Source organism: Acinonyx jubatus, chromosome C1 (assembly GCF_027475565.1).
Source record: "Acinonyx jubatus isolate Ajub_Pintada_27869175 chromosome C1, VMU_Ajub_asm_v1.0, whole genome shotgun sequence".
NCBI lineage: Eukaryota > Metazoa > Chordata > Mammalia > Carnivora > Felidae > Acinonyx > Acinonyx jubatus.
Genome location: NC_069381.1, coordinates 172,724,502 through 172,741,762, shown reverse-complemented (window position 1 = coordinate 172,741,762; position 17,261 = coordinate 172,724,502). Strand labels below are relative to the sequence as shown.

At 32.0% G+C, this 17,261-nt stretch overlaps 1 protein-coding gene across 18 annotated transcripts in view; it reads right to left on the bottom strand.

Moving 5' to 3' along the window:
- Window positions 1–374: 374 nt before the first annotated feature.
- Window positions 375–17,261, bottom strand: part of GULP1 (GULP PTB domain containing engulfment adaptor 1) — a 741,807-nt gene continuing 724,920 nt past the window's right edge. For 15 of the 18 annotated variants that reach the window (XM_053215424.1, XM_027054946.2, XM_053215420.1 and 12 more), the window contains 4 exons: window positions 14,172–14,399; window positions 12,391–12,529; window positions 9,347–9,441; window positions 375–2,380 (listed from right to left, as the gene is read on the bottom strand). In XM_053215424.1, coding sequence (XP_053071399.1) covers window positions 2,309–2,380; window positions 9,347–9,441; window positions 12,391–12,529; window positions 14,172–14,399 — 534 coding nt within the window. In that variant the 3' untranslated portion in view covers window positions 375–2,308. The remainder of the gene's footprint in view (window positions 2,381–9,346; window positions 9,442–12,390; window positions 12,530–14,171; window positions 14,400–17,261) is intronic. The other 3 variants (XM_015077669.3, XM_053215429.1, XM_015077670.3) reach the window with 1 other exon arrangement.

Here is a 17,261-nt window from a genome sequence, read left to right as displayed (position 1 = left end):
TTATTACCAGGCTAAAAAGGCTCTGAATTTTGAAAAGAGGTATTTACATAATACAGTTATTGCACCAGATGCTTCTAGTGAAATCACAAACTACATTATGACCTATCTCACCAGCAGGACCAAGTCCACTGTTTCCACAACTGAATGGTATTTGCTTATGCAGCTAAAATGTGTGTGGGCTATAAGAAATGAAGTTAAAAGTAAAGTTCATTAATCCCTTTCCTTTCTTTTCCCTGCCTCCCTTCCTTCATTCCTTTGTTCCTTCGTTCCTTCCTCTCTTAGGCTTCATTTTGTGACCAGGAAACTTTGTTATGTAAGTAGCTTCAGAATGTTTCTAACTTAACTAGAGATTATTTAATGAGTAAATTACACCATTTATTTATTTAAAATTATTTATTCTCAGCAAAATCAAACATATCGTTGAGTTTACATAGAAATACAATTTTCAACTGGATCTTCATAAAAATGCACTGGTGAAATAAATGTTCATAATTAATGACCAATTATGTACTATTTAGTCATGCCAGTAGCAGAACTGATTACCATTAAAAATTGGTAAAGTAACATGTCTTAAGTGTGCAAATACCATCTTAGTACTCTATTGTGTTACCATTGATAATAAATGGCTGCTAAATATATACCTATTACATAAAGCTTTTTAAAGTACAATAAAAATACAAATTCTATCTGTTAAAAAAAAAGCCATTGAAATGGCTTCTAAACATCCTCATTATACAAATTCCAAAATACTATATGACAAACAAAATTATAAAGATTCTTCTTTATGAAACATATACTAACCTCTAATTAAGGTACAACTTAGCAGATAACAGAAAACAAGGCTTATATATACCATAGAACATCATGAAGATACATACAAATATAATATTGCATAAGCATATTTGATTTCTTTTCCTACTGAATATGTACCTTTAGCACTTGACAGAAATTCCCATGAGTAAAATAAAAATCTACTTTTAAGATCTACCCCTAATCTAAGCTCATATTTTCATTAATTTAATCTATTTTTCTTATGATGTGATGAACCAAATTTTAAATTTTGACCATAGATTTTTCTTGCACTGAGTACAAATTAAAGGTTGTTACATAATGGGCAAATGCATAGGAAACAAACATTTTTAAGGGTCAGAGCTTATCAACACATTATGAATTAAGTACAAGAAAATTTTATTGTTTATGTTGAACCAAACTGAGAAGCCACTTGGTTTTTGTGAAAAATGAGATTCTGACTTCAACAAAAACAAATACAAATTAAATTTGCTAAATAATATTGATGATTCATAAAGAATAGTTGTCATAGATTTCAAATATCAAAACTAATGGGCCATCACAAAATAAAATTTGGTGAGAAAATATCTATGAGAAGGAGAAAATATGAGAAGAATAATATTATTCAGTGAGAAAAAATATAGTTGGTAAAGTATATATGGGTAATAGACATTGCAACCATAGACAGCCTAAATTCCAAATATTTTTTAAGGAAATATTAGCTCAGATGATGTTGAGATGCTTAGCAATGTAAATCCTTATCTCATTAGATAGGTGTCTATCTTATCTCATTAGAAATTAAATATTAAGTGTTTTGCGAAGAGCAAATTTTCATTTTTTCCCATAATCTTTATTTATGAAATAAATAAAAGACTTAGAGTATAACTGATAATAATAGATAACACTATTACTTTGTTTTTGCTAACAAATACTCTATTTGGTTTAATTATTATTGGAAATTATATTTTTGCTATTTTACTTGCTACAAATGACCTCGTGGCATTATATTCAAAGTTTACATTTTGCAATGACATGAACAACATTTAATCCATAAAATAACATCTGTCTAATGGATGGTAACATGTTTATTGGTTTGAATATAGAACATATTTAGCTTGGCATTGGTATATCTTGTCAAGACTTTGAAAGGTATCATTAAAGTATGGCTTTTGGGAATCAATAATAAACTAGCAGCCTGGAGAAGGAACACAAATTTCAAGATGCTAATTATTTAGAACTCAGACACAAGACAGATATTTGGGTAATCTGTTTTTTGATTATAAATTCATCTACAAGAGAAACAGAAAGGAACATAAACGTATGATTTACTTTACAATTAGTTGTTTTTGAAATAAATGTTATAGATCAATAATGAACATTTTACTAAAATAATTTTCAAAAAGTTAAGATTTTCAAAAATATATTGGCACATGAATACTACCTTTCATAAAATAATAATGAATGATGCATATGTATAGAAAACAAATTAAACACAAATCTGGATCTCTTGTTCTTGACATCAGCACCTGCTGTCTAATGGGTCGAGACAAAATACTGTGCCTTCAAGAGTTAGTCCCATTTTGAACCCCTCCTGTAAAACAGAGTAAAATAATTAAAATAGGAAATGCTTATGGCAATAATGACAATAATAATAGTGATAATAATGATAATCAGGAAATAAAGAGTCTCTGAATAGAAGTTGAAATCTTCATGCTTTGATCAGCTAAGAAAAAATACGTCAAATGCTGGTTTGTCAAAATTTTATATTGGTGTATATCCCAGACAGTTGTGTACACCCATTAGCATTTTAAATGTTTTAAATATATGTGAAGTTAGCATGCATGAAAGACAAAAGAAAACAGAAATATATGGAGTTAAGTAGTTTAAGACTCACATGTTTTATTTCAATAAAATCTGTAATGCCATTCTACTCTAGTTTAAATTTCCTCTGTTGGCTTTAAAGATCAATATTCATTTAAAGTAAGATAGCTAGACCTCAAGTTTGATGAAAGGTTCAACAGAGCCTTATAGTTTTCATCTTTTCTTCCTGGTTGCCACTGTCCAGAGCTAGGTAAAATACTTTTAGTAAACACAATGCCATATCCTATGTGCAGACCACTTTCTAATGGAGGAAGCTTCCTTTACTAGTCCTGCTATTCCTTCTTTTTAAAAATTTTTTTTAATGTTTTTATTTTTGAGACAGAGAGAGAGCATGAGCAGGGGAGGGGCAGAGAAAGAGGGAGACACGGAATCTTAGGCTCCAGGCTCTGAGCTGTCAGCACAGTGCCTGAGGCAGGGCTCGAACTCACGGACTATGAGATCATGACCTAAGCTGAAGTCAGACGCTTAACCGACTGAGCCACCCAAGCACCCCGACCTGCTATTTCTTACAGTTGCAAGTTGTAGCTTTGAGTCTCACTCCCCCTAAGCATGTTTTAGATGTTTCTGGAAGTTAAGTTGTCTCTGACTTATTGAGAGCAAGTACACAATTGCTGTGAAAAGTTTTCTTCCTCCTAAGATTTTGTGTTAAAAGTTGGTGGCAAGGGGTGCCTGCGTGGCTGTCAGTTGAGTGTCCAACTTCGGCTCAGGTCATGATCTTACAGCTCAAGTCCCCTGGAGCTTGCTTCAGATTCTGTCTCTCCCTCTCTCTCTGCCCTCCCCTGTTCAAACTCTCTCTCTCTCTGTATCTCTCTCCCTCAAAAATAAACATTAAAAAAAGTTAGTGGCAAAAGAGTTTGTCCTCTACTCCAAGCTCTCTTCATTTTTGCATAAGGTAATGGGCTATCCCCAGTTTTCCATCTCCTCTCTCCCCACCCTTGCTCTCAATCTATGCACACTGGCCTGCCAAAGAAGAGAGAAAAAGCAGGGACTCACATTAATGAAAGGAACTGGGGCTACATTTTAGGTTTTTTTGTAGAAGCACGGTGGCAGTTTATATATATATATATATATATATATATATATATATATATATATGTATACTTTACCTTTCTCTCTTACAACAGAACTGAAATTTTGTCCAGGGAGGTAATTTGTAATTTGGGGTGACCATGTGACATATTATTGGTGAGTGAAAATGTAAACAGACTATTCTTGTGGAAAATAAAACATCACTCAGAAAGAAGTCTTTTGTCCTCTGTTCTCCTTTGTATTTTATTTCATTAGACTGTATCTACTTGTATGTTGGCCAGTTGTGTATCTCTTTGCATTGCCCCAAATTACTTTTGTTTACAACAGGTGTCTAACATACTTATCTTATTATAAATTCAGTGTGAACATGATCATACAGTAGAAGAAAATCATTTTAAAACTGCAAGCCACACCTCATTTGCTGTTAACATGGAGAATGCTCTTCATTATACCTACATTATAAAGGCCACATAGCAATGCCACTACTGCAAAGGGTTTTCAAAACTTTTCCCCAGAACTTACAGTACAAATTACAGTTAGTTGAGTAAAAGTCAGAGTACTTACCGTTATTTTTAAAAAGGCTGTTCTTATCACAAGAAGAAATATTTTACCTTATGTATGCATATATTTTAAACAGCTGCCAAGTACTTAGGAAAGTCAAACTTTAAGTTGAAGATAGTATAAATTAACTAATTTTATAAATATTTTATTTGGATATGTGAGGATCTGTGTCCTAGGTCATCTTCTGGTATGTTAGACAGACAGATAGATAGATAGATGATAGATAGATAGATAGATAGATAGATAGATAGATAGATAGATGATAGATGATAGATAGATGATAGATAGATAGATGATAGAGAGATAGATAGATAGATAGATAGATAGATAGATGATAGATGATAGATAGATGATAGATAGATAGATAGAGGATAGATAGAGGATAGATAGATGATAGATAGATAGATAGATAGACAGTGTAGATATGTATTAACTTTGGAAAGATTTGATACCATACAGTGTTTTAAAATTTTTCTCAGTTCATTCTGAAATTAAACCACTATCACTTCAACTACTTATCAGTGTGTTAGTAGTGTTTGAAAGGCAGAATAGCAATCAAAGTAAAATAGGGATTGGTCACTATTTCAATAATTTAAAAATGTAGATCTCTTACAAGAATATCTCCATAGTGATTTAAGAAGGATCCTTTCGGAATCCCCATAGATGAATTTAATCATCCCCATTAACAGACACATTGTTATATTGCTCTTTGGTTTTCTTTACTCTTCAGATAAAATTTCTCACAGTTTCTAACCTTCCCTCCTAGGTTTCATTTAGTAAATCATGATTTAATGACCACTGAATCTTCCTCAGGTTCCATATCCACTTGAATTTTAAAACTTTGAATGAAAATAAGGCTTTATTTTATTTATGTAGTGATGGAAGTTATCATAAACTAGTATCACACAAAAGAATAATTTTATTAATATATTATTTATTTTTTCTAATATATTATTAATGATTCACTTTTTATATGAAATATTTTGCCCAGTTGCATGTTTTTATTTTGAAATAGAGAGAAAAGCATATCAAGGAAGGAAAACCACTCTTACATAAGAATTATGAACATATTGAAGTATGTCCTTTGAGTCTCCTTTTCATCTATGTATAGATTTTTTAAAAACAATTTTAATAACAGTATAAACAACTTTCTTATTTATTTTAATGTATCACATATATATATAATTTTTTATATTTTTTTAAAATCTAGGAGAACAAAGTTTCTATATTGGGTTCCCATAAAGCTAATGATTATATAATATTTTATTAATTTTTTAAAAAATACAAGTATAGATGACATACAATTTACATTAGTCTCAAGTGTACAACATGGTGATTCACTATTTACATACATTATGCAATGCTCATTATGCAGTTACCATCTGTCACCATAAAAGTTATAATATTATTGACTGTATTTCCTATGCCTTATTTCCATCCCTGTGATTTATTTATTTTATAACTGGAAGTTTGTACCTCTTAATCCCCTTATTCCTACTGTCTCTTCACTAGTCTTCCCTCCAGCAACCATGAATCTATTAACTTTAAAAAAAAATTTTTTTTAATGTTTATTTATTTTTGAGAGAGAGAAAATGCGAGTGTGTTAGGGGAAGAGAGAGAGGGAGACACAGAATCCGAAGCATGCTCCAGGCTCCAAGCTGTCAGCACAGAGCCCGACGTGGGGCTCGAACTCACGAGCTGTGAGATCATGACCTGAGCTGAAGTCAGACGCTCAACTGACTGAGTCACCCAGGTGCCCCTCTATTAACTTTTTAATATGATTCCATTGTATCTAGTATTTTATAATTATTCTTAAAGTTAACTAGATGTTTTTGTCCGTAGAGATTTTCTTCATTTAGAGTCATTTTCTTCTCAGAATAGACTTCATTGAAGTTTTTGATATCAAAAAGAAATACAAGTATTAGTAACAAATCTCCAAAGGGATGCTATGGATGGACCCTTGCCCATCAATGACTGAGTGCTTGTCCATCATATTTTCACTTGTACTGATCATTAATAAGGAAATAAAATATTTAATTTGCTTGATTAAAATAGCATTTCTAGTTCTTTGTTTAATTTGTATATTTTCTTTGATTAAATTAGACATGTCTACATGCATGTTAGCCCCTGGTGGTCTGTGAACTACTGCTTTTTTATTTATCTGATTGTTTACTTTTCTAATTATGTGTCTTTTTACTTTAATTATGTGTATGTGATATATTTATAGAGTTTTTAAAAGAAAAGAAAAAACTACAAAGAACTACAGAAATTCTTCTGTATACATATTTTACATTTACCTTAAATGTGTACATTTAAAACTAATGTACAAGTTTTTCTTTTCTGTATTAAAATTTCTTTCCAACTCAAAAGTCTGATAAATATTCAATTGTATTTTAACATTTTAAACTGACAATTCTTTCTGAAATTTACTTGGATATTTGTTGTAAGTTACAGCTGTACCTTGATCTTCTACCAAATTAGTAACCAGTTGATTTAACAACCCCTTAATGCAAAATTCTTTCATCCTTCACTGATTTGCCATGCTTCTTTTTTAATGTATTAATTATAACTTAGACGTCACACATCTGGGTTATCATTACTATTTTACTGATTTGTCTGTCAATGACACATACCAGAAAGTTTAAACTATGTCACATTAAATAACATTATTAATTTCAAACAAATATTTAATTTTCCAACAATTTATAATGAAATATGGCTTAACATTTCAGGTTAACTTCTGACATGCACAAGATATTTTTGTGATTTCCTCTGTAAATTAAAGAGAAAACCCAAACATCTCACTAGGCTTATTAACTCATTATTTATACACCCACTGTTCTCTAATGTTTTTACATTATATGCAAAGATAAAAATAGTAGCCAAATGTGTGTATTAGATTAATTAGGCTTACAAGATTAATAGCAAAAGTTGTCATAGACTTTAGATGGAGAAAATATTATTTTACTTTAGTTAAAGTGACCTTGCAATAAATCTTGAACTAAGGAAAAACAAACAAAACAACAAAAAAACAGACAAGCAATGAGGTAGACAATGCAATAATGACTACATCATTGAAAAAAGAACTTTAAAATATGAGTTATAAAACCTCTTTAAACACAACTAATAATCAGAGACATCCATATGAAACTGCTGTTTGAATATTTATTAAGTAGAGCATGCAAATATTAAGGTTTTAGCTTTAAGGAGTTGTAAGTTGTTTAAAATTATTATGAAAATGATATACCAACCATCTCTGGCGCTACCCACCATGAAAGCAGAAAAGAATAAAAAAGACATTAAGAAAATATTAGAAATGGCAAAACAAAAACCAAAGCAAAAATACCATAGCTTAACATTACTTAACTAACACATCACTAAATCATTCCGATACAGTGTCTCTCAAAGTTAGTTCCGACAAAAATCTGGAGATGTAGGCTTATTTTAAAAAATCTATAGAAAATTCTTCAGTTTTGTGGAAATTAAAAAACATTAAAAGAAAAGCACTCTTTATGATTTTAATGCTTGGGAACAAACAGCACTGTGCCCATGTTTGTGTCTGTTCTAATAAAAGCATTAGCCCCAAGTAGCATAAACCTAATTGGTAAAACTATTGAAAATGGAGAGGAATTGATTTCACATGAAATAAAGTATTGTTGGTAAATAACCATGCACTATTTGAGTGAAAGTTTCATAGTATTTGAAATATAGAAAAGAGGGAGAGAAATTGTACCATCAAACAGGATACATTCCGAAATCAACAGAAGTTGGATATTGGTGGTTTTAGTTTCAGCCAGATAACATCATCCACCTTGTTGAAGTTCTTAATTTAAATCAATTTTATTAGGTGTTGTAATTTTGCTTTTATTTAATTTATAATTTTTGAATTAATAGTTGTATCAAAGCTATAAGAATAAGTTACGTATACCTGTTTTGGTAAATTTTTAAGAAATGTTATAACAATTTAAGCCAATATAAAGGATTTAAAATAATTTTTTTCACGTAAAAGGAAATTATGAATCACCCAACTTGAGAAATGTTGTTTTAACATATGCTTTGAAAATCTCAAGGTGTATGTTAAATAATGCAACTTTTAAGATGCAGGCATTATTATCTCTAAAACAATAAAGAAATTCACATAATACCTAGAAAAGAAGAAGAGTGCTTCATAGCTGTAGTCCAAAATGAGTGGAAGGATATTTATATTATCTTTCTAGAAAGGAGTGTTACACCAGTGTTAGATGATCAGAATCCACCATTAATTTTTTTTGTCCAGGAAATGAAGCATAGAGAATTCATTGCCTATAAGTGGCAACAACTCCTTCTCTTCACTCACTGCCTCTTCCCAATCAGCTTCATATAATTGGTCTTTGCCTACATTCTACCATACACAAAGTCTTTTCAATAAAAAATAGGATATAATAACCACCAAAATATAAAGGACAAATATAAAGAGAAGTCTTTTTCCTGGTGCTTTTAAGATTATTTATTAATCACAGCCCACAATACCTTCAAACTTTCAGTACAATTCAGAATTGAAAAATAAAAGAGAGAGAGAGAAATGGAAACCCAACTGGACTACGTTCCTAAAGAAGTTGTCACTGGGTGCCTGCTTTTTCAATAAGAACCCAGAAGTTATGAGCCATAACTACAACGCTTCTTTTAAAAGAGACTGATTTTACTCTCACAAAGATTTTCCTTCATCTATCCATGTACAATCTGAAATTCATAATTGTTAAAAACTGAGTTGAAATCTTATAAGTCTAGTGCAATGACCCTGCAATTTTTGGATTTCAAAGTAATGAACCATTTAAATCCACGCAATTTTGTATAAAAAAAGAACCAGCTGATTGTCACTGTAAATTGTACTATTAAAAACAAAACAAAACACAATAAAACCTATCCTTAGCATCTGTAGGAACATTTTTAGGACTAAATATATATGATTATTTTAAAGTAATTGTTTCAAGTAAGTTTTCATAGGGATAATAATTCAAGGAAAGGGTAGTTTTGGTATATAACATTCTCTGTGTCCCATATTAAAAAGAAATAAACCATTTATAAGCCAATCTGTTAAAACAGTCACCTGCATCTCATCTAATTTTGATTGAATATCTGGAGGGAAATCCCCTGCTCCACAGTTAAATGGGTCAAAAGGTTCTGCTCCAAACAGGTCCCGTTCTAAAAGGAGGAAAAATAATTTAGTAAATGAAATGACAGAAAGTGAGTTGAGTGAGTTAGATTTCAAAGGCAAGATTACATAAAGAACTACTCACATAACCAAATGAGCTCTTATCCACACACACTTTATGCTGGGTTTCCCTGAGCTTAGACTAGTTAAACACCAACAAAGAAGCCAAGATCCATTTTATGACAGTATTAAAAACTGGTTACAGAGGATTATTACCCAGAGAGGTTTCTGTGTCTTTAATTAAGACTTCCCAATATCAAATTCACAAATATTTGATAATTAGTATATTACAATACCTACATTTTACTGAAGCAATTTAAGTTAACTACAATAACATATTACTTTTTGAAGACCTCTATTCCTTACAGATGCCTTTGTAACACAACAGTGAAGCAGTATGTGGGACTGGGCAGATTGGTAAGTAGTTTACTCATAGCTCGTGATACCTTAATCTCACATTTATTCAGAAAAAAATGTAAGGCACGTTGTTTCATGTACTATGAAATCGTATCACCTTACTAAATAAACACAATGGGACAGGTTCTTTAAAAATGTCTTCTATCCTAGAAACAGATTTCCTTTTAGAAGTACCAATAATAGAATATCAAATAGCTCTCTGTACATAAATTCTAAAGTATGCATTTTTTAATCATTAAGGAAGCAACAAAGTTAAAATTGATGTTTGTAATTTATAAAATTATGGCCTATTATATGATTTAGAAATTTAAAAATTATGAAACTTCTCTCCTCTGAATCATTCAAATGCAGCCTTAATTGACACAACTTTTAAAAATTATATAGGTGCATGCGAATTTATAATGTGTTAAACTTTTCATTTGTAAAAAAAATTATATTCTCAAAATTCAATGCTATGTAAGAAATAATATTTATGTTCTTTCTTCTACCATATCCTCTAAATTATGAACCCTCATTATTAAAGGTTCTTGCTTTTCTAGTTATAACTTTTTTTTCAAATTCATGTATTAAATAAGTAAAAAAAATGTATAAGTTCCTGGTGCTGGTAAGTATTATATAAATAAGAGGGATGTAGAATTTATAATCCAAATAAAGACATTTAAGTTTTAAGATAAAAGTAATACTTCTGACAGTTACACCGGGACAAAAGAGATAAACCAGAACTGTCCTAAACAAATGGAAATGTATTGTCACCTTATACATGACCTATAGGTATTATATATGGGTATTATATATATATATATATATATATATATACAGTCACCTTATAAATATGGTGTTATTATTGTTGTTGTTATTTATTTTCCTCAGTCTGGTGTTACTTAGGCAATACACCAGAACTTGGAGAACAGAGGAACTTTTCTTTGGAGGAATGCCTTGGTTACCCCCATACCACGAGTACATCCAACAATGCTTTTACACATGAAAGATATTTGTGAAAAGAAATGAATTAATAAAAACAAAGTAGAGTTGGCCAGAAGGAATAGAGATTTTTATTACAGGCATTTTATTGTTTGATATGCCTTTGAAAAACCTAGACATATCAAATGTCTAAAATGGAACACATTTTCCCCCTTCTCTACTTCTAATTTTCCCTGTTAACAACATTTGGTCTAAAATCCTGAATCATCATTGATTTTGAACTCTCAATACCATCCTGACATATTATTCCTTCTAAATATTTTCAAATCTATTTGCTCTTTTCAATTTATATTTTGACCTGTATTAAAACCCTCTTTTGGAGATCTATGGCTAATTTGCATTTCAAATTCCAGATTGCAACCCAAGTCTATCATATGTGTTAAACAAATGCCCAATGGACTAAATAAATGAATGAATAAATCAGCGATGAATCCAAGGAAGTAAAAAACAGTAAAGGAAGCGATGTGGACACTCACAAGGACAAAAAATACCCCATCATGATATCAGGATATTGGCAACATTTGCTAAAAACACACTATGACATGTATATTATGGATTATTCTCTGAAAAAATATTTTGTGTTGGCACAAAATATATTCAAATGAATTTAAATATATATCTCAATTTGTGTACAAGTTTGACGTATTTTTATAAACTGATTTCTGAAGTTTCCAATGTTATTCTCTAAAATTTATTGAATACTTAATGTGTGTAGTATACTTGGGTTAAGTTCCACAAGGGGAAACAAATAAATTAAAGGCCCTGACATACTTTAAGCCCTAAGCCAAAACTTCAGAGTTATATTAAAAATGTCTTAATGTGAACTAGAGAGGATGCAATAAAGCATAAGATGTAAAACTCTCTTTTCTTCGATTTCCCTTTGCATGTAATGACTGACCATGGACGTTGGGGAGTATTCTTTAAGTTTCTGTGCCATGGTGCTGATCAAAATATAATCAAGACATTGAAAATGAGCTTCTGTTATATGCTTTCTAATCCATCAATAAGAGACTCTAATGTACCTTTCAAATGTATAGAAAGTAAATCAGAAAAGCAATGTATATATTGTATGTTAGATATCAAGTAAAAAATCCTTATATAGGGGTAATAAACAAATCACACAATCCATATATTTACATATTTCTTTAACTAAGTAACAAAGAATTTAAACTGAACTCCATTAAACATGTTGAAAATATTAAAACCATTACCGCAAGCATTGTTTTTAATCGTTAAATTAAAACATTAGAAGTCTAACCCCAAACACAATAAAAATGTAATTAAATGCTTTTCATCATGATATAAATAACCCCATCTCATTTTTCAAAAAATTATTTCCAATGCAATACTGATGTCTTTGGTAGTATACTCTGAATTATAAAGTAAAATATGATTAACTTATTTGGCACATATCAACATAATTCTTTGGTAATTAACACTTTTAGTGAGCTTAAGATATATAATTTTCCATAAAGTGTTAATTAAACATTTAAAATGTACACAAATACAGCAAAGAATATTGTTTTCTTTAGAAAGCTTACTAATCTCAGTAGATCTACTAGGTATTGGAGGTGGCTGTGTGCCATTGCGGGTAGGTGTTGAAGATGGGTGTGATATTGGAGAAAATGGTATCATATCGAAGATGTCAGTGGAGGGTGACTTAGGTGTCACACTGCCTGCCTGCAATGAAAATAATATGAATTAAGGCACTATTTCAGGTAGATACATTGCAATGCTATTTCATATGCATATAAAACATATATAAACAACAATAAATTCAGCTGAATCATATGAACTTGACATTTTATAGATCAAAAATAGTTAAATGTTGGCAATTTCATATGATTTAATCAGTCACACCAAATGCTTATTGGCAAGAAAGCAAAAGAAAATTTCTGCAACAATGATCTCAAAGATGATGGCAAAAATGGTGAGAAAATATTCTATATAGATATAAGAGATATTGGATTTTTCTGTATATCTAGAAATAATTGCCATTTGTATCAGAGGATTGGAAATATTAGAAGCTACATAAAAACATGATTTCAATAATAGTTTTGCATAAGATTATGTTTTAGACAGAGATAACTGGACATAAACAATGCATCTTCTTATATGACCATTCAAATGCAAATGATAACAACTTTAAAATTTTTTAAAGAGTATATTTTAATTTGTATTAATAACTACAATGATAGCTAACTATTATACTCACTGCAGTGCCTTTTATTCTTGGGTAAGACTTCATAGTTTTCTATGATAAATAGCTACCTTGTGAAATAAATTAATAATCACTAAAAATACCACCAAAATCATTAAGCTATCTGGGTCAGTCTGGGCCAGGATGTAACATAAGAATGAAACAATCATCACTTTGCCATTCAGGGGGAAAAAACACACACAAACGGGTACACACAATCTATAAAATAAAGAGAATTCCCATTTTGGAGAAGAATAGTAAGGAAAAACTTGCTTTTCCTCAAAGAACATGAACAGAGATTACTTAAGAGTGTTTCATAGTAAAATTAGACTCTTCAGAATACACTTATTTTTCTAAATCACAGATAATGAAGGTAATGGAAGAAAAATAAGGCTGATTGTGTGTAAAGAGTGACAGATTTGCTATTCAGTCAATATGGCCATTAACACATTTTTTTCATGAAGGAAAATTGCTGTCATCTCCTTTTCTTTAACACCCTGCTCACTTTATCAGTCATAAATACTGTCCAAAGACTTTAAGGCAACTTTATCCCTCAGCCCTTTCCTCCTACTCAGGAATAGTTTTCCTAATCAACCCATCCCTCTAGCTGCCCTGGCAACTCTCTCCTCTTTCTCAGGATATAAAGATACTCAAATCTTGACTGTTTTTAAAGCAAACCAATCAGAAATGTCTTTACTCTGTCTCTCTTTACTACTCTAGCCTCTCATCTCTCTTACTCTTTCCCTCAAGGTTAAGCTCCTCAGAAGAGATACTCCTATCAATTGAGACTTTTTTTTTTTTTTGGTACCAAATGCTGCTGAAACTGCTTTTACCAATATCACTGATGACCTGACTTCCCAGTTGCTATATCAGTGGGTCCTTTGAAGTTACCTGTCCTATTTTGTCTTTCTGTGGATATGTACACAATCACCACTCGTTACTTGAAACTTTGATATCAGGTAAAAGGAAGTAAAAATGAATGGCACACAAAGTTGCCAGGTCATATCACATTGATTCTGGACATACCTGATTTTTTTCATTACACTATAAATGGCACATTTTAGTAGACTTTAAAAAACATATGTGGGATAGTAAAAAAGGCTTTTGTGCTTAGCAAATTACATGAGGTCTTGGGATGCTGCTCTCACTGATTGGCTTGGGAAGGCCACATTTAGAAGGTGGTGGTATTAACAGTCCCAATGACAGTCTGGAATCAGGCGAGTTGACAGGAGTGACAGTAATGGAAGAAATATTTAGACAGGAAGATGAATCATCATCACTACTACGCCAGAAAGAGGATGAGCATCTCTGAAACCCATGTTGCTCATGATCAGACACTTGGTGCAGCAGCTGTAAAGGAATGACAGAGAAATACACTAAGGAGAAGAAAGAAGACATGGAGGAAAAAGGAAAAAGTATATTATGAAAATTTATTTGTAAAATGATATTTTGCAAAAAGGTAAGTAATTTCAAAATAACTTTACTAAAAATTTAAAAAAATAATAAAAATTGTTTGTGTATACTTTCTTATTGCAACAGTCCTCAGATTTGAGAATGTTTGACTATTTCTCACTAAAATTTTACATTACTAGGACTTGAGAGGAAGACAATAAAGAGTGAAGCTTGATGATTTATTTCGATTAGAGCTTCTGTGTAATGACATGGGAAAAGGAAGTATAATAACAAGAAAAAAAGCAATAACTGAAGTAGGAGTAACATCTAGTAAAAAGTAATGACTTTGTAGAATTTTCAAAAAGGGTTACAACAATCATTTTAAATTTAACACTCAAAACACTCTTTTGTGATATAAGTATTAGTAATTTTATGTCCTTATTACAATAAAGATATGGGAAAATTAAGGCCCATATGTTCTTTGTGATTTATTCCTATAGAGGTTAAATTCAAAACAATCTGACTGCAATTATCACCACCTTCCTATGGGTAGTGAGTTCCAAATGAGAAGATTTCTCAGGAAAGGGCAATCTCGAATTAATGCGATAATAAATAGTTAGATAATCAGTAAGTGGATTGGATCTGGACATCAGTTTTTGGTTGACTTTTATAACTTATTTCCATTACAGTGTGGAAAGCTACTGTCAGAAGCTGAGCTAGTAACAACTGGGCTGCCAGATGTCAGAGTGGTCAATGAAAACAACAAGCCAAAATGAAAGTAATAATTAAGCCTTTATTCACTTACTGCTGTAGTATAAGCAAGATGCCAGGAAGAAGATGCTGGCCTCATCAATGTCCCATTTTCTTCTCCAGGAAATGGAACTGGACTAAGGTCAGAAGTACAAGTGCAAAAGCAAGGCACTGTCTCTTTAATGAGGGAGCCCTGAACTAAAGGTCTTGCTGGTTTGTTGTTGGTGTCCTTGTTATTTTTGTTGTTGTTGTTTTGAGGGAGGGGTCAAGACAAGAGAAGGAAATGGAGGAAGGGTTAGGAGTAGAAAAGTACTGAATACTGAATCATAGTGGAGAAAGGAGTCTTCAAGGCCCAGAAAAGTACTGAGTACTGAATCATAGTGGAGAAAGGAGTCTTCAAGGCCCTCATAAGATGGTCTTGACAGAGGCTTTTTGAGAAGGCCATGGCCAAGGGCCTCCAATAAGGAGACCTCTGAATATAGGCAACTGGGCTAGGAATGCAGATATGTGTAAGAGCATGGCTGCCAGAGGTTGAGGGCGCTAAGTCCTTGACTGCAACTCCTCCATTCTATGCACTAAATCTGGCATAGGCAGGGCAGATTTCCCCCCAGTGAGACTCACCAGGGGAAGACTTTGTAATTGCCTATGACTGGGCTGACAGGATTGGCCCTGGAGCCAGACTTCTAAGCTACAGGTCACACTTCAGAGATTTTTTTTAACACGGATTTTGAGGCAGCCAACACAAATATGGCTTTTGATAATCTCATAGTGGAAGGTTATAACCAAAATTATAGTTAGGAGAACCCACAAATTTGAAGGAAGTTTTTAAGATGGGAGTCACTTCTTCACTCGTTTCTCAAAGCAGAGGACAAAACCAGGCAGTGTAAAGTGACAGATTTAAACTGAAGGGAAGGTTCAGTGTGGAAACAAATCTCTAATGGTCTGAGTTATATAATTAATAACTATTAATATGCATATACAGTTACATAATCATTTTTTTTCCTATTGACCTCCCTAACAATCTATCTGTAGATATGTATACATGTATGTGCATGCGTGCGTGTGTGTATATATAATTTTAAAATCTATTTTATAGTCTACATAGTTTACTGTATAATTTTGTGATTGGTGGTCACCATTTACTTTAAGTGACACTTGTAAGCTCCTTGTGGACAAAGTTTTTCCAAATTTTATCTAAAAGAAGTATTTCCAGGGCACCTGGGTGGCTCAGTCAATTAAGCATCTAACTCTTAATTTTGGCTCTGGTCATGATCTCAGGGTCATGAGATCAAGCCCCACATTGGGCTCTGCACTGAGCATGGAGCCTGCTTAAGATTCTCTCTCTCTCTCTCTCTCTCTCTCTCTCTCTCCCTGACACATGTACACATGTGCACGTGCTCTCTCTCTCTCTAAAAAGTAAATATAAATAAATAAATAAATAAATAAAAGAAGTATTTTCTAAAAGACTATATAACACATCAGAGTTGTAGGCATATAATAAGCTGTCAACATATATCTACTGTCTAATCTATACTACAGCACTTTTTTTTTTAATAGACTTCACACTCAGCATGAAGCCCAATGCAGGGCTTGAACCAACAACCCTGAGATTAAGACCTGAGCTGAGATCAAAAGTCAAACACCTAAATGACTGAGTCACCTGGGTAACCCTATATTAGAATAATTTTTAAATTTAAAAATGGAAAATTTTAAGAATATTTATACTGAGTAAACATAATATGATATTAAGTGGAAGTTGTCCTTGGTATCATCTGGCTTATAACATAAGTGAGGGTATTCTATATCATTTTATGACTTATATTGGTCAAAAAATCTTAACCAGATGCCTCAAAACAGATGAAGGCCAAAATAGCCTAACTTATTTTTTTTTTAATTTTTTTTTTCAACGTTTATTTATTTTTCAGACAGAGAGAGACAGACCATGAACGGGGGAGGGGCAGAGAGAGAGGGAGACACACAATCGGAAACAGGCTCCAGGCTCTGAGCCATCAGCCCAGAGCCTGACGCGGGGCTCGAACTCCCGGACCGCGAGATCGTGACCTGGCTGAA